We start from the raw sequence: 21,243 nt of genomic DNA on the forward strand, positions 1-21,243 counted from the left end.
CTAACCAACTAAGCTAGAGGCCTTTTTAGACACATATATGAAGTATTAAATATAGATTATTTAAGAAACTAAGCATAAAGCTAGAGGATACTTTGTGAAATGATTTTTTAAAGTCTAATTGGTCCATAATTAAATACTAATTGCTATAAATTTTAGTTCTTATCACATCAAATGTTCTTATCCGTCCCTGAAAGCTGCAATTTCTAGAGTTTTTCTAAGTCAATTTTTTACAACTTTGACCAAATTTATAGAAAAAAATGCTAAGATTTATAGTACCAAATTAATACCATTAAATTTATTATAGAATATATTTTTGAAAGATACTTATTTTATGTTATAGATATTGATACTCTTTTCTATAAAGTTGGTCAAAGTTAGAAAAGTTTGACTCACATGGATTCTAGGAGTTGAAGCTTTTGGGGACGGACCAGTAAAGTCCTCCGAGCTCCCCAATTGCGGCGTGGGTAGGTAGGGACGGCGCCTCAGGGAGATTGTTTGCTGAAGCCTGAAGCACGCCAAGTGAAGTGGCATGTGTATATATAGATGAACCACTCCCACGCTAACCGCACGCTCAACGCTCAGTCCAACGCCAAAGCGCCTCCGTGAACCGAGCAACTCAAACCATGGACGTGCCGCTGCCGCTGCTGCTGGGCTCCCTGGCCGTGTCCGTCGTCGTATGGTGCCTCCTGCTCCGGCGCGGTGGGGACGGGAAGGGGAAGGGGAAGCGGCCTATGCCGCCCGGTCCAAGGGGCTGGCCGGTGCTGGGCAACCTGCCGCAGTTGGGCTCTCATCCGCACCACACCATGTGCGCGCTTGCGAAAAAGTACGGCCCGCTGTTCCGGCTCCGGTTCGGCAGCGCCGAGGTGGTGGTGGCCGCGTCGGCGCGTGTGGCGGCGCAGTTCCTGCGCACCCACGACGCCAACTTCAGCAACCGCCCTCCAAACTCCGGAGCCGAGCACGTGGCGTACAACTACCAGGACATGGCATTCGCGCCCTACGGCTCCCGGTGGCGCGCGCTGCGGAAGCTGTGCGCGCTCCACCTCTTCTCCGCCAAGGCCCTGGACGACCTCCGCAGCATCAGGGAGGGCGAGGTGGCGCTCCTGGTCAGAGAGCTCTCCCGGCACCAGCACCAGCACGCCGGCGTGCCGCTCGGCCAGGTGGCCAACGTCTGCGCGACCAACACGCTGGCCCGGGCCACGGTGGGGCGGCGCGTGTTCGCCGTGGACGGAGGGGAGGAAGCCAGGGAGTTCAAGGACATGGTGGTGGAGCTGATGCAGCTCGCCGGGGTCTTCAACGTCGGCGACTTCGTGCCAGCGCTGGCGCGCCTCGACCTGCAGGGCGTGGTCGGCAAGATGAAGCGGCTGCACCGCAGGTACGACGACATGATGAACGGGATCATCAGGGAGCGGAAGGCCGCCGAGGAAGGCAAGGACCTGCTCAGCGTGCTGCTGGCCAGGACGCGGGAACAGCAATCGATCGCGGACGGCGAGGACAGCAGGATCACCGAGACTGAGATCAAAGCACTCCTCCTCGTAAGTTATTCTACCCTCTTGCTTTCCCGTGGCCCGTGCACAACAACTGCTCTGATATGATGTGGCCGAATGGACACGGCTACCGGCAGTCCGGCACTGACGGGGACATGTCTCATACTTTTGTTGCAAAAAATTGATCCCGACTTGTTGGAGTCTTGAGTATATTCAACTCTTGTGTTTCACATGGATGCATGCACTTTCTGTGGACATGTCGTGATAACAACAGAACCTCTTCACGGCGGGGACGGACACGACGTCCAGCACGGTGGAGTGGGCGCTGGCCGAGCTGATCCGGCACCCGGACGTGCTGAAGAAGGCCCAGGAGGAGCTGGACGCCGTCGTCGGCCGCAACCGCCTCGTCTCCGAGTTGGACCTCCCGCGCCTCACGTACCTGACGGCGGTGATCAAGGAGACGTTCCGGATGCACCCGTCCACGCCGCTGTCGCTGCCCCGCATCGCCGCCGAGGAGTGCGAGGTGGACGGGTTCCGCATCCCCGCCGGCACCACGCTGCTGGTGAACGTGTGGGCGATCGCCCGCGACCCGGAGGCGTGGCCCGAGCCGCTCCAGTTCCGCCCCGACCGCTTCCTCCCGGGAGGCTCGCACGCGGGCGTCGACGTCAAAGGGAGCGACTTCGAGCTCATCCCGTTCGGCGCCGGCCGCAGGATCTGCGCAGGGCTTAGCTGGGGCCTGCGCATGGTCACGCTCATGACGGCCACGCTGGTGCACGCCCTGGACTGGACCTCGCCGACGGCATGACCGCGGACAAGCTAGACATGGAGGAGGCATACGGGCTCACCCTGCAGCGCGCCGTGCCGTTGAAGGTCCGCCCAGCACCCAGACTGCTGCCGTCTGCATACGCAGCGGAGTAGGGGAAAAAAAAACGGATTCTCGCTGGCTATCCCGTATCCATGTCCGTCCGTACGCATCGAAATCCCGTTCGCTTTAGCTTATTTAGCGTATCTGCCGGTCACTTTTATCTCCTACAACTAAAAAGACTAAAACGTGGACAATCTTTTGGTGCGACAATCCTCCGTCGCGGTTTCGTCCTGCCATCCTGCGACCCGCATCCCGCACGCCTATCTCTTCCGAACAAAAAAAGGAAACAAAATCGCTTTGCTCCCAATTCCTCCTCGCCGCCCCCTCCGGTCCTCCCAAATCCTCCTCCATGCAGAGCTCCCCGTCGCAGATCCTCCTCGGCCGCGCAAATCCTCCTCGACGCAGTCTTTCTGGGATCGACGTGCTTACCTTCCATTCCTTCACGAATTCACCGGCGACGAAGGCTGCGATGGCCTGGACTTCGACCTGCCAGTGGATTTCTCCATCGACGACTTCCTCCTCCGCTCCCCCGACCGCGGGGACGACGGCGACGACTCCGGCGAGGGCTCCGCCGCCGGATCCGGCCCCACCGCGTCCTCCTCGGCCTCCCCTGCCACCTCCGGCGCAAACTCCGCCGTGGCCAATGCCGGCGTCCACGAGGTGAAGCATGAGGACTCGGACGAGGGGAGGAGCGGCGCCGCCCCGAACTGGAGCCTCAAGCGGAAGCAGGCGAGTCCCAGAGGAGCGATCTCGGACGTTACAGTGTTCTCCAAGGTATTTTAGATCTTACAACTCTTATCAAAAGATGGGCTAACAAATTTCCCAAAAAAAGTTAGCTAGGGTAACAATCAGTTCGCACTCCATGTGTTGGTTTATGCAGGTGGATTTTTTCATGGTGTTCACAGTCTCACATTTGGCGTTGATCTAATGAAAATTCGGTTGATGGGCATACTTCAGGTACCCAATTGTTTTTATTGTTCTTTCAGATCTTTCAGAACTAATAATTGACACATTCAGTACTGGAAAAGGTGTAAGTCATCTAGAACGGCATATGATGGTTCTATGTTGCAGAGGATTGCAATAGCCTATCTTCTGGCTGCAATATGTGAAATCTGGCTCAAGGGAGATGATGATGTAGATTCTGGATATGGTTTGCTAAGGAGATACCGCTACCAATTGTGAGTTCAGATCAAAATTATCCTCACGAGCGATCAGTAGTTACGCTGAGTTATGCATTTACTGTTCAAGAACTATAGAATTTGAATAATTGACCTGGTACTGGTATCTCATATTTATGGCTTATGGTTCGTTGTTGTCGTGCTAGATTTGTAGGACTGGTCCTCTCTATAGCCTATACTATTCTTTTGTACGGTATATACGTTCCAGACTGGGAGTACAAGATATCAGGCCCTGGTTCCACAGAGAAATCATTCTCTGTAAGTGCAAAGTGCCTCTGCATTTTCTTTATCTTGTTAGAAGTTCACTATACAAGAAGAAGCGCTGAAGTTCATGCTACATTTGAATGTGTCAGGTGAAATGTGGAGTAAGAGGAGACACCGGACTAGCTTGCAATGCAGTTGGTTGACCGTACAATTCTAGGGATCGATCACCTCTACAGACAGCCAGTTTATGCGCGCACAAAGGTTCGATATGAAGTGTAAAGTCTCAGTTTTCTGCTCCCTTGTCACAAAACTCAATAAAAAATTTTGGCTAACATGCAGGAATGTAGTATAAATTATCCAGAGAATGGACCTCTTCCACCCGTGCTCCATCATGGTGCCAGGCACCATTTGATCCTGAAGGCCTCCTCAGGTCAGTGCTTCACAAAATCACAGCTCGTCAGTGACCATAAGCTTCTCTTGCAATGCAGGTTCCTCCAACTTAGTGGTAGTTCTTAATGTCCTTCATTCATGTTTCAGCTCCGTTATGGCAATTGTCACTTGCTTGATTGGGCTTCAGTTTGGGCATATAATTATACATTTTGAGGCATAATGCTGTTCTGTGATACTAGGTTGATATATTATCCTTTTTTAGTCATGTAAAATATTCTTACATTCACCTGCAGAAACACAGGGGAAGAATCACCAATTGGTTGATCCTATCCTTCAGCATGTTAGCTCTAGCCTTCTTAATGGACTTCAGCGGTAAGTATTCACCAAACACTGATCAACCACATACTTATTCCTATTCCGGAGAGCTTGAGATGAATTGAACAAATTCTCATGATCCTTTTTTCAGGAATGCGCATGAGTAAACCATTATACACAATGAGCTACACTTTGGCTACTGCCGGCACTGCGGGTCTTCTTTTTGCTGGAATTTATGCTCTTGTTGGTCCTCTTAAACCTGATAACATATACTATGCTCGTGTCATCCAGAAGCAGGCGAGTCCCGGAGGAGCGATCTCGGACGGGGCCAAGTGCCGCCGATCCGGCGACGGGGAGCTTTCCCCATCGGCATCGGCATCGGCTTCGGCATCGGCATCGGCGTCGCGTGCCGTCGCGGAGGACTCCGACGAGAGGTGCGCGGGCGGCGAGGAAGAAGAGGACAAGCGCCGGACTGCGCGCCTGATGCGCAACCGTGAGAGCGCGCAGCTCTCTCGGCAGAGGAAGAAGCGGTACGTCGAGGAGCTGGAGGAGAAGGTGAAATCGATGCACTCGGTGATAAATGACCTCAATTCTAAGATCTCCTTCATCGCAGCCGAGAACGCCACACTGAGGCAGAAACTCGGTGGTGCTGGGGTGAGTAGCCCGCCACCTGGGGTGTATCCACCGCCACCGCTGCCAGGCATTCATTTCCCCTGGGTTCCTGGGTATGCAATGCGGCCTCATGGCTCCCATGTCCCACTTGTGCCAATCCCACGATTGAAGCCACAGTAGGCAGCACCTGCAGGGAAGGTATCCAAGAAACCGGAGGTCAAGTCTGCGGACAGCAAGAGTAAGACCAAGACCAAGAAGGTGGCAAGTATTAGCCTTCTTGGTTTGCTGTTTGTTGCACTTGTCTTTGGTGCTTTTGTTCCCGGGTTCAATCATAGTCTTGGAATGAGAGGAATGAGCGACAATATGATGTTTGGAAATTTCGGCCATTCTGATGCTAGGGTGTTTAGTGTCACTAACCATGGTAAAGGGCCTAAAGGTGGTTTAAACAGTAGTGATGTCATCAGTACTGATCCTGGAATGATTACTGGGCATGCTGATGGAGCAGGGCAGAAGCATCGAGCTGCAAATAGCTCCAGTGAGATCTTGCCTGCTTTGTTGTATGTGCCGGAGGAATGGAAAACATGTTAAGGTCAATGGCAATTTGATTATTCATTCTGTGCTTGCAAGTGAGAAAGCAGTGGCACATAAGGCCTCAAATGGTCAGTCAGTTAAAGATCGCAAGGAGATCAGTGTTGCTATAGCTCGCTATCTGTCCCCACCTGGAATGGATCTGAATTCAAAAGAGACGCTCCCACCAGATGCACCACTGCCACAGTGGTTTCGTGAGGGAATGGAAGGTAAGCAAGCAGAGCCCCCGGCGGCGCCTGCGCCTGCATCTTGCCGGTTGCCCAAATCGACGTCGCCACCGCCGATCCCAGAAGCGCCGGAAGCGCCTGCACAGGAAGCTGGTGAGGGTTGCCGGAAGCTGGTGACGACGAATCGGCACAGGAACACAACGCTGGTGAGGCCAAGGCATCCCGCTTCTTTTTGCTTCCTGCTGTGCAAAATCGGCCAACCCTAACCGCTCAACCGTTGCTGATACCAGGTGTTCCAACCCCCTTCTTTTTGCTTCCTGCTGTGCAAAATCGGCCAACCCTAACTTTGTTGTGTAATTAATCTTACCTTTGTTGTGTTGTTGGAGATGATCGTGAGTCCAACATATTAGTTAGCTCTGAATTTAATCGTTTCTTTTTTTACCATGTTGCTTTAAAAATGAACATGTTCGCAACATATAGGCTGATAGTCAGTTCGCAATAGTAGAGTACATGTTGATTTTGTTTAAAAAATGAACACATATGAAGCAATGCAGTGTTATCAAGTATGCTACTTCAATTCAGTTAACATTTCTTATCAAAAAGAATTTTAGAGGTCAAACAATGTATATTTTTCATCATATATTTTGTTGTGTTGTAATTAGTGGAGTTGTAATCAAATTATTGAAAATAGAAAGAATTGGAATGAAAAAGTTAGCTACAAAGTTTTATGTAGTGAGGCAAGGTGGAGTTTTTTTTTTGTATTTGATGAAATTTAGGGTTTACGGAACTTTGCTTTTTTAGATTAAATGTTAATTTAACATTAGTATTTATTTTTATATTATTATTATCTTATCATGTGATCTGTGTATTTTTAGTATAAAAGTTTTGTTATTCCGTAGCAACGCACGGGCATGCTACCTAGTTTCACAATAAATCAAAAAACAATGCTTTCAGCTATAACTTTTCTGCTAAGCGAACAAAATCTACATAGATTGTGTACTCTTCTATTAGTACGGGATGTTTATCTCCAAAATAAAAGTATTAGTTGATGTGCTTATGGAGAAAGTCATATATATATATATATATATATATATATATATATATATATATATATATATAAAATAAAGTTTTGCATAAGTACGGTCAGTGAGGGCATCTGTCATGTCTCCCAAGTCCGAACAATATTAGGGTCGCATTACTAATTTTGTTTGTGGGATCAACGGCTATATGATATCGTTTTTATTTTTATTAAATAAAATATCATCTAAACAAAATGCTAATATGACGATCTAATTAATTAGGAGAGAAAAAAAAATTATAGAAACGGTTTGTAGACACACTCGCTCACCCGCACCACTGCGCTCGCCCGCCCGCGGGCACCCGCACGCTCGCGTTGCCTGCTCGCGCTCGCTCACCCGTGCCGCTAGCTCGCACGCTCGCGTCACGTGCTGGCCGTCGAGCTCGCTCGTGTGCTGGCTCCGCGCTGTGGCCTGCGCTTTCTCGCTCGCTCGCCCGCCGGTAGCCATGCCCGCTCGCCGATTGCCATCGCTGAGTGCGTTCTATGCCGTTGGGAGAGAAGAAGTGATAAAGTAGTAAGAGAGAGAAAATATAATATTTATTATATGAAGACTTTAGTATTGTGTGAGCTAATTTCTATAGAAGATTTCTTATTAACGGGTCTTCTGGGATATCATGCATAGTTTTCATCATTATAACTGCCCTTATAAAAAGAAAAAGATTTGTTATTTTTTTATAATCACATTATTAGCAGACTCCATATTACTATATATGCATACACGTTACAAGCGCACTCTACCTGTACATCCCAAAGAAAAAGTCAGATGGATCTTTAGACCTTGTTTGTTTTGAGGAGGTGAAAAGTTTTTGGTTACTGTAAATTTTCATTTTTGTTCGACAATTATTGTCCAACTATAGACTAACTAGACTCAAAAAATTTGTCTCGCAAATCATAGGTAAACTGTGCAATTAGTTATTTTTTATTTATATTTAATGTTTCATGTATGTGACACAAGATTCGATGTGACAGAGAACCTTAAATTTTTTTTGGTTTTGAGGTGAACTAAACAAGACCTTATATTGACGTCTTGACATTGTCCAAGTAACTACCTTTGTCTACAGAAAACAATATAATGTTTAAATTTTGAGGAGTCAAATCACTTTGACTAAAATAATATAAAAATAATAACACCTATGAGACAAAAAAATATCATTTAATCTGTTATAATATATATTTTTTATAACAAATTTATTCAAAGACATAAACGATAGTATAAACTTAATTAAATTTAAGCTAACTTGACCAATACTGATATCATAATTGTACTTTAATAACAAGTAAAGGATGCGTCGTAGTATTTCCCAGTTAGGCCCTGTTTAGTTCCCTACCTAAAAATTTTTCATCCATCCCATCGAATCTTTGGACACATGCATGAAACATTAAATGTAGATAAAAAAATAAACTAATTACACAGTTTAGTTGAGAATTGCGAGACGAATCTTTTAAGCCTAGTTACTCCATGATTAGCCTTAAGTGCTACAGTGACCCACATATGCTAATGACAGATTAATTATGCTTAATAAATTTGTCTTGCAGTTTCCTGACGAGCTATGTAATTTGTTTTTTTATTAGTTTCTAAAAATCCCTTCCGACATCCTTCCGACACATCCGATGTGACACCTAAAAAATTTTCGTTCCCAATCTAAACAGGCCCTTAATAAACAGGTACTCCTCCTAGCTCCACAATCGCGGCGCGGGTAGGTAGGGACGGCCGACGGCGGCGGCCGGCGGGCAGGCAGATTGTTTGCTGAAGCACGCCAAGTGAAGTGGCATCTGTATATATACAGATGAAGCACTACCACGCTAACCGCACGCTCTAAACGAAAGTCCAACGCCAAGCGCGCCTGGACCGTGAACCGAGCAAGTCAAACCATGCACGTGCCGCTGTTGCTGGGCTCCCTGGCCGTCTCCGTCGTGGTGTGGTGCCTCCTGCTCCGCCGCGGCGGGGACGGGAAGGGGAAGGGGAACGGGAAGCGGCCGCTGCCGCCCGGTCCCCGGGGCTGGCCGGTGCTGGGCAACCTGCCGCAGGTGGGCTCTCATCCGCACCACACCATGTACGCGCTTGCCAAAGAGTACGGCCCACTGTTCCGGCTCCGGTTCGGCAGCGCCGACGTGGTGGTGGCCGCGTCGGCGCGGGTGGCGGTCCAGTTCCTGCGCGCCCACGACGCCAACTTCAGCAACCGTCCTCCAAACTCCGGAGCAGAGCACATGGCGTACAACTACCAGGACATGGTATTCGCGCCCTACGGCTCCCGGTGGCGCGCGCTGCGGAAGCTGTGCGCGCTCCACCTCTTCTCCGCCAAGGCCCTGGATGACCTGCGTGGCGTCAGGGAGGGCGAGGTGGCGCTCATGGTCAGGCAGCTCGCCCTGCACCAGCACCAGCACGCCGGCGTGCCGCTGGGCCAGGTGGCCAACGTCTGCGCGACCAACACGCTGGCCCGGGCCACGGTGGGGCGGCGCGTGTTCGCCGTGGACGGAGGGGAGGAAGCCAGGGAGTTCAAGGACATGGTGGTGGAGCTGATGCAGCTCGCCGGGGTCTTCAACGTCGGCGACTTCGTGCCTGCGCTGGCGTGGCTCGACCTGCAGGGCGTGGTCGGCAAGATGAAGAGGCTGCACCGCAGGTACGACGACATGATGAATAGCATCATCAGGAAGAGGAAGGCCGCCGAGGAAGGCAAGGACCTGCTCAGCGTGCTGCTGGCCAGGATGCGGGAGCAGCAATCGCTCGCGGACGGCGAGGACAGCAGGATCAACGAGACTGGCATCAAAGCACTCCTCCTCGTAAGTTCTTCGATCAACCCTTGCTTTCCCGTGCACAACAACTTCTCTGATATAATGATCTCGAATGGACACGGCTACCGCCAGTTCGGAACTGACGGGGACATGTCTCATACTTTTCTTGCAAAAAAATTGATCCTGACGTCTTGGATTGGGAAGAAAATTCAGTGGGCGGCGATGGGTTCATGCCAAAGCCCGTGCACCCCCAGCCTCGATGCCTGACGCGTGTCTCGCGGGAAAATCAGACGTCCAGAAGAACGGCTCAGATCCTCGTGTACACACACCTCGGCTGCATCGACTACGCCTTCCTTTCCCGAGCCGAGCCACAAAGTCAGGCTCTTAAATCCCTCTGCCGCTTATTTCGTTCCAGGCGCCGCTCGAGCCGTCACAGGGCTCCATCGTCATGTGCCGTGGTGGCCAGCAGTGTCAGGCTTTAAATAGGGATGATACGAGCATAGACTAGGGCCTTGTTTAGTTAAAAAAATTATAAAAAATATTAGATTCTCAGTCAAATCAAATCTTGATTGAATATTAAATATAGATAAAATAATAATTAGTTACATAGTTTTTCCTTGTAATTTATGAGATTAATCTTTTGAATCTAATTAGTTCATGATTGGACAATATTTGACAAAAACAAACAAAAGTGCTACAGTATTCATTTTGCAAAAAAATTTGGAACTAAATGAGGCCCGTCACATCAAAATTTACGGCACATGAAGTATTAAATATAGATAAACAAATAATTAATTACACAATTTGCCTGTACTTTACTAGACAAATCTTTTAAGCCTAGTTAGTTCATGATTAAACAATATTTGTCAAATACACACGAAAGTGTTATAGTACCCAAAAACTTTGTGCAGCAACTAAGGCCTTGTTTAGTTCCCTTCCGAAAAATGTTTAGGTTACTGTAGCATATTCGTTTTTATGTGATATTTATTGTCTGATTATGAATTAACTAGGCTTGTTTAGTTCACCCTAAAACCTAAAAACTTTTCAAAATTCTTTGTCACATTGAATCTTGTGGCACATAGAACATTAAATATAGATAAAAAATAACTAATTATACATTTTGACTGTAATTTGCGTGACAAATCTTTTGAACCTAGTTAATTCATGGTTGAATAATAATTATTAAATAAAAACGAAAGTGCTTAAATACCAAATTTTTTTATCTCCTCAATTAAACAAGGCACTAGCCTAGGAACTCGTGAGGAGAGAAACGGAGCCGACTCAGCCAAGCCACGGATGTAGTCGAACAAGCTGTGTGCGTAAGCAAGGACCTGCCGTGGAGCCGCCCTTCGGACGTCTGATTTTTTCGTGCGACACGTGTCAGGTATCAGGGCTAGGGGTGCACGGGCTTTGACGTGAGCCCATCCTCCACTAAATTTTCTGGAGTATATTTCTCTCTTATTTTCACATGGATGCATATGCACTTTCTGTGGACATGCCTTTTTTTTCGCGACTCACTTCCTGTGGCTGTGGACATGTCGTGACAACAAAAGGACCTCTTCACGGCGGGGACGGACACGACGTCCAGCACGGTGGAGTGGGCGCTGGCCGAGCTGATCCGGCACCCGGACGTGCTGAAGAAGGCCCAGGAGGAGCTGGACGCCGTCGTCGGCCGCGACCGCCTGGTTTCCGAGACCGACCTCCCGCGCCTCACGTACCTGACGGCGGTGATCAAGGAGACGTTCCGGCTGCACCCGTCCACGCCGCTGTCGCTGCCCCGCGTCGCCGCCGAGGAGTGCGAGGTGGACGGGTTCCGCATCCCCGCCGGCACCACGCTGCTGGTGAACGTGTGGGCGATCGCCCGCGACCCGGAGGCGTGGCCCGAGCCGCTCCAGTTCCGCCCCGACCGCTTCCTCCCGGGCGGCTCGCACGCGGGCGTCGACGTCAAAGGGAGCGACTTCGAGCTCATCCCGTTCGGCGCCGGCCGCAGGATCTGCGCAGGGCTTAGCTGGGGCCTGCGCATGGTCACGCTCATGACGGCCACGCTGGTGCACGCCCTGGACTGGGACCTCGCCGACGGCATGACCGCGGACAAGCTAGACATGGAGGAGGCATACGGGCTCACCCTGCAGCGCGCCGTGCCGTTGATGGTCCGCCCAACACCCAGGCTGCTGCCGTCTGCATACGCAGCGGAGTAGGGGGGAAAAAGACTCTCGCTGGCTGTCCCGTATCCATGTCCGTCCGTACGCATCCAAATATTGTTCTAATCTACTAGTTATTTGGTTTTCTTTTACAATAAATTAGCAAATAATGTTTTCAGCTATAGCTTTTATGCTAAGCGAACATGTTGTACATGGATTGTATACTCTTGTATTAGTACAGGATGTTTATCTTCAAAATAAAAGTAGTACTCCCTTTGCCCCGAATTACCAAATTAAGTGTCGTTTTCGGTTTCCGTATCGTAAATTTGACTTGATTTGTAGAAAAGTACATGCAATATTTATCTCCAAATAAATTTATTTAAAAAACTAGATTTAAAGATCTTTATAATGATACTAATTATATAACATAAATATTAATAGTTTTTTTTTTTTGAAACCGGGTAGCTTCTCATTGATTACTGGCTAACAAATCGTCGTTAGCAACTATTACATCCACAGATTGAGGAAGATGGATGGAGACCATCTCCTCACCCTCATTACACAGAGAACCCTGAGCGGCCAGCTCATGCGCTGCCCTATTACATTTTCTAACAACAAAATTACACTCAAACTGAATAAAGTTCAGAGCTAACAAAGCTTTAACTTCATAGAGCAGATTCCCTAATGTCGATTCATCATAGGAACTTGACTTGATCGCCCTCTCCACTTCCTGAGCGTCAGTTTCCAAGATAATACGACCCGCCCCCACGGAGATCGCCATTTGTATCCCATGCAGACAAGTTATGAGCTCGGCTTGGAAAGGATTAAGCATGTCACCTTCCCTCGACCAGCAAGCACCACATCTCCGTCCCAATCCGGGATTAGTGCACCCCAACTGCCTCCCTTTGAGCTTGGCTAGAAAGAACCATCGCAGTTGATCTTGAGGGTGCCTCTCGGTGATCTTACCCATTGAGCAGCTCTTCGTGCTCGAGAAACAGCGGTCACCGTGGTCGCAGTTGCAGCATCTCTCATCTCCTTCACATATATCTCCACACTTCGTGCTAGTAGCTCAATACTCTGTCGCTTGCCCTCTTCCCTGATCAAATTCCTCTCCGACCATATATACCAAAGTGTCGTGGTCATTACTAACTTCTTGTACTCGGTGGAAAGCAGGTTAAATTCCACCGTGTCGAGGGCCAATTGTTTGTTAGCTAGGATCACTCTGTCAGCCTCCAAACCAAGCGCTCTCCATAGTTGTTTTGCCAATTTGCATTTTAAAAATAGATGGCCTCCATCTTCCAGCTGGTCGCACACAGGGCATCGAGTTGGAATTTTCATACCTCTTCGCACCAGGTTGTTTCAAAGCGGGTGGCTGTTGTGCACGAATCGGCAGAGGAAATGTTTGAGTTTGTTTGGACATTTCAATCGCCATATCGCCTTCCACACACTATCCACACCCCCACTTGCACTCCCCTGTTGCCCATTCGATGTGCTAGAGTTTATGAAGTTTTTCCTTGTGACCTTGTATGCGTTCTTAACATACCCAACTTATCATAGTGCCAACTGATAAAATTTTCCCGGCCCTGATGGACGGGGAGCGCCAGGATCACTGCAGCATCCTCTTCCCAGAAAAGGTCAGACACTAGCTGTTCATCCCAATCGTCTGTGTGCGGGTCGATTAATTCCTTCACATACTCCACCAAGCTATGTCCTCTCGGTGTGAGGGTCCTCATCTCTTGGGAGCCATGGATTAACCCAAATATGTAGGCCAACACCATCTCCTATACGCCAAATCATACCTTTTTTTTTACCACTTCCGGCCCAAGAAAAAATGCTTCGCCACGAGTACAACATTCCCCTCCGTGGTTGGGCATCCAACACCCAGTCATTGACGTAGTACTTGGCCTTCAACACACGAGCACAGAGAGAGTCCGGCTCCTTTAGAAGACGCCATCCTTGTTTTGCCAGCATGGTCATGTTGAAGGAATGTATATCCCTGAACCCGAGCCCTCCCTCTTCTTTAGGTTTCAGTAACTGTTCCCTGCTTAGCCAATGGATTTTATGCTACCCCTCCTGTTGGTTCCACCAAAACCTACAGATCATTGTCCCTATTTGGTCGCACAGGGATTTTGTTAGGTCAAAGCACCCCATAGCAAAAGTTGGGATGGCTTGAGCTACCACCTTAATCAACACCTCCTTTCCAGCCCATGATAGAAACTTCTCATTCCATCTCTGCATGTGTTTCCAGATCCTGTCTTTCAAGTAAGCAAAAGTATTGACCTTTGATCTTCCTACATGCACCGGAAGGCCCAAATGCTTCTCATTCATAGTCTCTTTTGTGATGTAACAGATCACACACCATCTTTCTTCTTTTTATTCAAAGTTATTTCTTAAAAAGCGAGAGCAACAATTGTTTTACAACGGAGGGATGAGTTGATGTGCATATGGACAAACTCTACCTTTTATATAATTGATTAATAAAGTTTTGCATAGGTACGGTCAGTGAGGGCATCTGTCGTGTCTCCCAAGTCCGAACAATATTAGCGTTGCATTACTAATTCTGTTTGTGAGATCAACAGCTATACGGCATCATTTATTAGGGTACTCCTAATAGGAAATTAACAATGATTTCTATCTCTATTAAATAAAATATCATCGACTTCCTCTATCCCAAAAGAATAACGTTTTTGTAATAAGAAAAAAGAATAACGTTTTTGATTTTTAAATATTATGTTTGACCGTTTGTTTTATTCAAAGTTTGTTATAAAATATATAATAAATAAATCATTAGTAAAGTATTTTTAATGATAAAATAAGCATTAACAAAATATATAATATTTATGTAAAAAAATAAATAAGACAAATGATCAAATAAGATGTTTCAAATTCTAAAATAACACATTTTTTAGAATGGAGGGAGCAAGTAAAATATGGTGATCTAGGAAAGAGAAAAAAATTATAAAAACGACATTGGCTCTTGACTGGAGGAGGGAAGAAATCGCAATTTTAGCATCGGGAGGAAGTTAGGGTCTGCATTGAGGTCTGCATTGTGAGTGCCCTTAGACATGAACCTAGCTGCAGACTCTATCAATGCAGACCCTAACTTCCACTACTATAGCAATGGACCCTAACTTCCACTACTATTGCTGCAATTTTCGCCGCGCACACCCGCCGTCCTAGCTGCACGCTCGCTCGCTCGCGCCTCTGCTCGCCCGCCAGCAGCCGCGCGAGCTGGCTGCGCTTGTGTCCTAGCGTGCTGGCTGGGCTCTCGTGCTGGCGTGCTCGGCTGCGCTCGCGTGCCGGCGGCCTCGCGCTCGCTCACCCGCACCACTGTGCCCGTCCGCGCGCTCGCGTTGCATGCTTAGCTGCGCTCGCGTGCCGGCCGCCACGCACTTGCTCACCCGCGCGCTCGTGTCGCGTGCTGGCCGCCGTGCTCGCTCGCGTGCTAGCGCCTCCGCGCTGGCCTGCGCTCGCGTCGCGGGCTGGCCTCCACGCCGTCCTGCGCTCGCTCGCTCGCCCGCCGGTAGCCATGCCCGCTCGCCGGTTGCCCGGTTGCCATTGCTGAGTGCGTTCTGTGCGGTTGGGAGTGAGAGAGGAAGGGGTAAAGGAGAAAGAGAGAAAAAATCTAATATTTCTTACACGAAAACTCTAACATTATGTAAGCTAATTTCTATAAAAGATTTCTTGCTGACAGATCTTTTTAAACATGGTATATAGTTTTTATCATTGGAACAACCTTTATAACAAAACGGGTCATCGTTCACCTTTCCATGCATAGCAGTATAGCATGCATGATTGATCACCCCAAGCACCCTGCATTGTGCGTTTCTCATGTGCACTTAGGACTCGTTACTTTCCCACTTAAAATCTTTTTACTCATCCCACTGAATCTTTCAATATATAAATATAGTATTAAATATAGATGGAAAAACTAATTGCACAGTTTAGTTGTAAATCGCGAGACGAACTTTTAAGCCAATTAATCCATGATTAGTAATAATTACTACATTAACCAACATGTGCTAATAATAGATTAACTAGACTTAATAAATTCGTCTCGCAGATTTTAGGCGTGCTATGTAATTTATTTTTTTAATTAGTCTACGTTTAATACTTTAAATGTATGCCGGTATATCCGATGTGACATCCAAATTTTTTTTTCCAAACTAGGCTTTGTTTACTTCCACCCCAAAACCCAAAATTTTTCAAGATTCCCCGTCACATCGAATCTTTAGACACATGCATGGAGTATTAAATATAGACAAAAATAAAAACTAATTGTACAATTTGATCAAAATTTACGAGACGAATCTTTTGAGTCTAGTTAGTTTATGATTGGACAATATTTGTCACATACAAATAAAAGAGTTACTGTAGCAATTTTACAAAAAATTTCCCAAGTAAACAAGGCGTTAGTTCTTGCTGCATGATGTTTCTCATTGATGTAGAAGCTACAAACTAAAGCTACTTTAGGTCTATTTGATATAGTTCACAACAGCTTTGTGAGCTACTTTTTTATCGACACTCATTTTAAAAATAGCTTTATGAGTGAAACTGTTTTCTCCTTCTCTCAGAAAGAGATGAGTTAGGATAAATAAAGCTAAAAATAGTAACTTATTTCAGCTCTCTCTTATCAAACACTTTTTTTTCCAAACAGCTTAGCTTCACTTAAAAAGCTGTTTGTGAAGTTGAGGTGTGCCAAATAGACCATTTATTTTTCTTTACTTCGACGTGTTTTGTTCTTCTCTTTTTATTTTATTAATTTCATTTCTTTTTTGCCCACGTCATACACAAGCTACAGAAATGAAGAAGAAATAGCAAGATATGGTTCGGTTTGTTTTCATGGTGAATATTAATTCTTTAGAGCATTCATTTTGCATTTACGGCAGCATTCATTTTGCAATAGTAGTGGAAGTTAGGGCACTCACAATGCAAGACTCTATCATAGAGTCCAAGACAATTAATTATATATTATTTATGGTATTTTGCTGATGTGGCAGCATATTTATTGAAGAAAGAGGTAAAAAAACAAGACTCTAAGTCTTATTTAGACTCTAAGTCTACATTGTTCGAGGTAATAAATAACTTTAGACTCTATGATAGAGTCTGTATTGTGAGTGCCCTTAGACATGAACCTGTTCGTTGTTCGGCTAGTGCTGCATGCATGTGTATTTAGCAGCTGTTAGCCTCACTAATTTACCGAACATTCACCCATAACAAATCAAAACAATCAATTTTCAGATATACCTTATTTTAAAAAAAAATTCCACCCCTTATTTTTTTGACGACGGGTTAGCAAAATTTTAGAAAACTAGCCAACCGCACGTGCACAACGCTTCTTCCACACAGCGTCTCATATTCATACACACTTTCTAAGGAAGGTTGACGTCATAGAAAAACAGATATATTTATTTTAAAATTTTATAACTTCTGAACGATGTATCTTTTTTAAATTTCGTCTGCACTGATATGTTCTACGCGACAAGCCGAACAAAACTAGACCTCACTTGTACATGTTTTGAAGATTTTTTTCTGCTACCAATTTATGTATATTAACTTAATCATATAAATTATGCCATAAAAGTTATAAAATATAACTTATGCTAAAAACTTAAAATCTTAAGAGTTATCAAACACAGTTTATGTATAAAAAGTAATTAAACAGAAAGGAATGAATTAACTAACTTATGCCAAAACTACAAACACAAAGTTATTAACATACAAATGATTGAATAAACTTATAACTTATACCAAATTCTAGAAACACAAAGTTATGAAACACAACTTATGTCAAGTTAGACATATAAGTTATATTTAAAACTTATAAGTTATACAACTTGATGAATGACTTAGATGTAAAGTAACAAACGTATAAGTTATATTCAAAACTTAAATATACAAATTAATACCACAAAGTATTAGTAGAAACATGCTAAGTTATATGTTATAAGTTATTCTTAGGCCATTCTCAGTGAGGGTTTCATGACTCAGTTTTCAACATATTCATATTTTGGAAACAGTGCAGAAGAGTTTTATCCCCATAAAACTCTTTCTACTCCCATGAAACTCTTATCATCTCTCTCTCTTCATTAACACAATGTCACATCAGCATATTTAATGTACATGAAACTCTAATAAAACTCCACTGAAACTGGCCTTACAAGTTATAGCCTATAAATTATATGTTATTCTATAATACACATAAATTACTAATAAAATAAAATTCTTCAAAACATATGCAAGTGAGGTCTAGTTTTGTTCGTCTCGTCGCATAGAACAGAGTGATGCAGATGAAAATAAAAATAGATACACTATTTAAAAGTTATAACATTTTGAAATAAATATTTTGTTTTTTCAACATGACATTAGCGCTGACGTCAATGCAGGGGAGGAGTTAAGGTCTATCGTTTGCTGCTGGATCGTTAGCTCAAAATGAATATGCTGAACGATCATAGAAGTGGATTTGGGTGTTGGATGGCCGCATGCCATGGCTGCAATGAGCAGCGAACAGACTCAATGGGCAGAACTCATTCATATATCAACTTCATTACAACAACAAAATCAAAGTTTATTACATAATCGAAATATTATTAAAAAATGACTCGTGGGTCTAAAAGAAAAATCTAGATTATCTTCTAGTGGAAATGGACGCCATCTTCACAAGAAGGTTGATCGAGGGTTGCACCAGCCTAATACACGTCATTTGGGTTGAATGCATCGTATTGGCGGCGTACTCCCATGCATCGTCTCTAGTGTCTGGGTGGGAGGGGAACAAAGAGAAGGGTGAGTATATCGAAATGTACTCCGCACGTGTAGGAAAATATATGACATGAGGCTTATAACAAGGATAGGCTACTTTGGTTGACACCAGCACCTAAAGCGACACTCCTATCACCTTAATTCCTTAAGCACCTATTTATCTAAGTGAAACCACATCTCCTTAAAGTAACTAAACCAACACTCGGATTCCATCCGAGCTAACCACACTTGGATTCCATCCAAGCAAACCACACCTAAATACCAATCAGGCAAACCAACACCTGAATTCCATCTAGGAAAACCAACACCTAAATTCCATCCAGGCAAACCCACTGAATCAGAGCCATCTAATCAAGAAGAAGTCCAAGCCCGCTTGTGACCGTGAGCACAACTGATATACCAGTTTTACACTTTGCGGAGGCTACACACTTTCAGCATGAGTCATGTGTTTCCCATCACACCTCACACTACCTAGGTGCTCGGCGAGGTCACACTACAAGGCCTTTACAAAGGTGTGGTTCCCACCCCCTGTTCACTAAAGATTCGTCGATTTATGCCCTCTTGTGTGCCACCTAACTCTCCACAATGCACAGAAATGGGCAACTAATTATTCAACCAGGTCGTACCATATAGACCTCGTGGATGTGTTGTGAAGTTGAGTTACTTGTCCATGAACCGTCCTTAGAATCCAACAGGAACGAGCACCGACCCCAAACCACCAACATTAGCCATCATTCCATGGCAAAAACCATCCTCAGCCAAACTTTCCATCCTGTTAGATTCCTAGTCTCCATGTTGCTAAAAAAATTACCAACCCACATGTTCCACAAATCATTAATCAAAAAATTCATATAATTTACCAATCTCAAGACACTTGCCTTAGGCTTGAAAACGCATAACAACTGATACATTTGGTCTTTAAGATTCACAAACACCTTTCCTTCCATCGCAACAAACTTCGGACGCACAGACATACAAGCAAACATATACAAATAAATAAAAGCAGTATAACAAATAGGGTAAACAACTTATGAAAAGACAATTTATGCATATGTCTTGTTTCTATGATCACGTGAGCGCAAAAACTGTTGAAAACAGAGTTTGGACGAAGAAGATTTTGGACGTTGCAAGGTTTTTCAGGTGGAAGGGCATTTCAGGATTTTCACTTGAAATAAGATGACATCGCTAAAATATATATATACGAAGGGCATGATTAAACAAGGCTAGAAATATATATTGAAGAATGGAAACAGAAAGAATTGTACTCGGATTTATAAAGCCGGTGTAAGACCTATTCATATTTTATTTATAAACATTTAATATTATTATTTAAGTCATTTTAATATTTAATTTTAGAAAACATAAAACAAGTAGTATATTAGAAACATTTCATGTAGTGGGTATATACCTAAGCAAGTTATATTTAATAAAGACACATTCAAGTTGGTACTAATCAAATTAGCATTTAATTATTGAAGACCGGAAATAATACTCTAAATTACTTTAATTAGAAAATTGGGCCTTCGGCCAAAACAAGTAAGCTTCCTTTCTTTTACTTCTTCTTCTTTGTTTTCCAAACCAATTTTTCAAAAGAGATTTGAAATTCTTTTGAAGATAAAACAAAATACACAGGACTCAAATAAAATATGCTCCAGCATAAATGCATAAATATGTTCCTATCCGTATGATGAATTTTAATCCCAACAAAATTATTTATTTACTAAATTAAATGCTCACAAAAATACTTAAATAAATCCAATTTAATCCTATTTATTGAAAAACAATTTTTTGGGTGTTACAGCCTTCTTCAACGTACTTCGCTTCCTTGTTGTAGTCATCACAGTACCACTTCAATTCTTCTTGGATCCTTCCGTTCCTACTAATGATGCATTACTTGATGCATTGTCTTTATTACTAATGATGCATTACTTGATGCATTGTCTTTATTTTGTTGGTGTAATCCTTGCATGCGAACATTCATACTCCTTCCGTATCAACTCCTTAGTCACAAGGCTTTTTCTCGATGAACCTACTCCGACAGTGAATCCCATCTTGAATGCATAGTTATTGTACACCCTGAAGACTTCATCTACTATATCAAATTCCATTCCAACAAACGGAACTACCGGCTGGGAGCTTACAACGTCCTCTTCTTCTTCTTCTTCATACACCACCCCATTTTGAACACTTATTTCCACCTTGACATCCTCAAATAGCTCAACTTCCGCCCCATGAGAAAGATTCTGATCAAGATTACGGCCTATGGAACCCTACATTGCAAATGTGTTGTCAGACTATGCATGCAGTCAACACCAACTAATTATTAAGAAGGAAACATCCAAATTCAGCTAGAGTGTGCCTGGAAACATACTTCTGGAACAACATGTCACACCCATATTTTAAAAACAAAATAGGATGCATAAAAGACTCATATGTGCCCTAGAAACAGTCGCACACATAAGTAGACAAATCTCAAATGTACCATCGCAGTGTTTATTACGTAGCGGAATATAAAATACCACATAGTCTCATACAATAAATGATAGCATAAAGTAAACCACGCTCTTGACGGAAGCTCCACACAGGGACACTGCTGACAGGTTGACTCCAAACCTAGTACTCATAACGATAGTCCTCATTCCAGTCATCTTCATTATCATATCTTGAGGTGTTGGGAAATTGCAAGAGTGAGCACATATCGTACTCAACAAGTATAACCTGGAGTTCAT

The 21,243-nt window shown here is 44.7% G+C and overlaps 1 protein-coding gene and 2 pseudogenes across 1 annotated transcript; all 3 read left to right on the top strand.

Annotated features, from left to right (window-relative positions):
* Positions 1-6,517, top strand: part of LOC8070596 — a 7,602-nt pseudogene extending 1,085 nt beyond the window's left edge.
* On the top strand, positions 395-3,117 carry LOC110434632 (annotated as a pseudogene).
* On the top strand, positions 8,568-12,048 carry LOC8070599 (flavonoid 3'-monooxygenase). The gene is made up of 2 exons (XM_002452340.2): positions 8,568-9,662; positions 11,168-12,048. Exons 1-2 carry the CDS (start codon positions 8,754-8,756, stop codon positions 11,810-11,812), a joined length of 1,554 nt encoding a protein of 517 aa, XP_002452385.1. The 5' UTR covers positions 8,568-8,753; the 3' UTR covers positions 11,813-12,048.

The sequence above is a fragment of the Sorghum bicolor genome, chromosome 4 (genome assembly GCF_000003195.3).
Source record: "Sorghum bicolor cultivar BTx623 chromosome 4, Sorghum_bicolor_NCBIv3, whole genome shotgun sequence".
Taxonomy (NCBI): domain Eukaryota; kingdom Viridiplantae; phylum Streptophyta; class Magnoliopsida; order Poales; family Poaceae; genus Sorghum; species Sorghum bicolor.

Coding starts and splice junctions, on each gene's coding strand:
- LOC8070599 (XM_002452340.2), top strand. CDS start 8,754: ATGCACGTGCCGCTGTTGCTGGGCTCCCTGGCCGTCTCCGTCGTGGTG. Junction 9,663..11,167: donor GCATCAAAGCACTCCTCCTC/GTAAGTTCTTCG, acceptor TGACAACAAAAG/GACCTCTTCACGGCGGGGAC.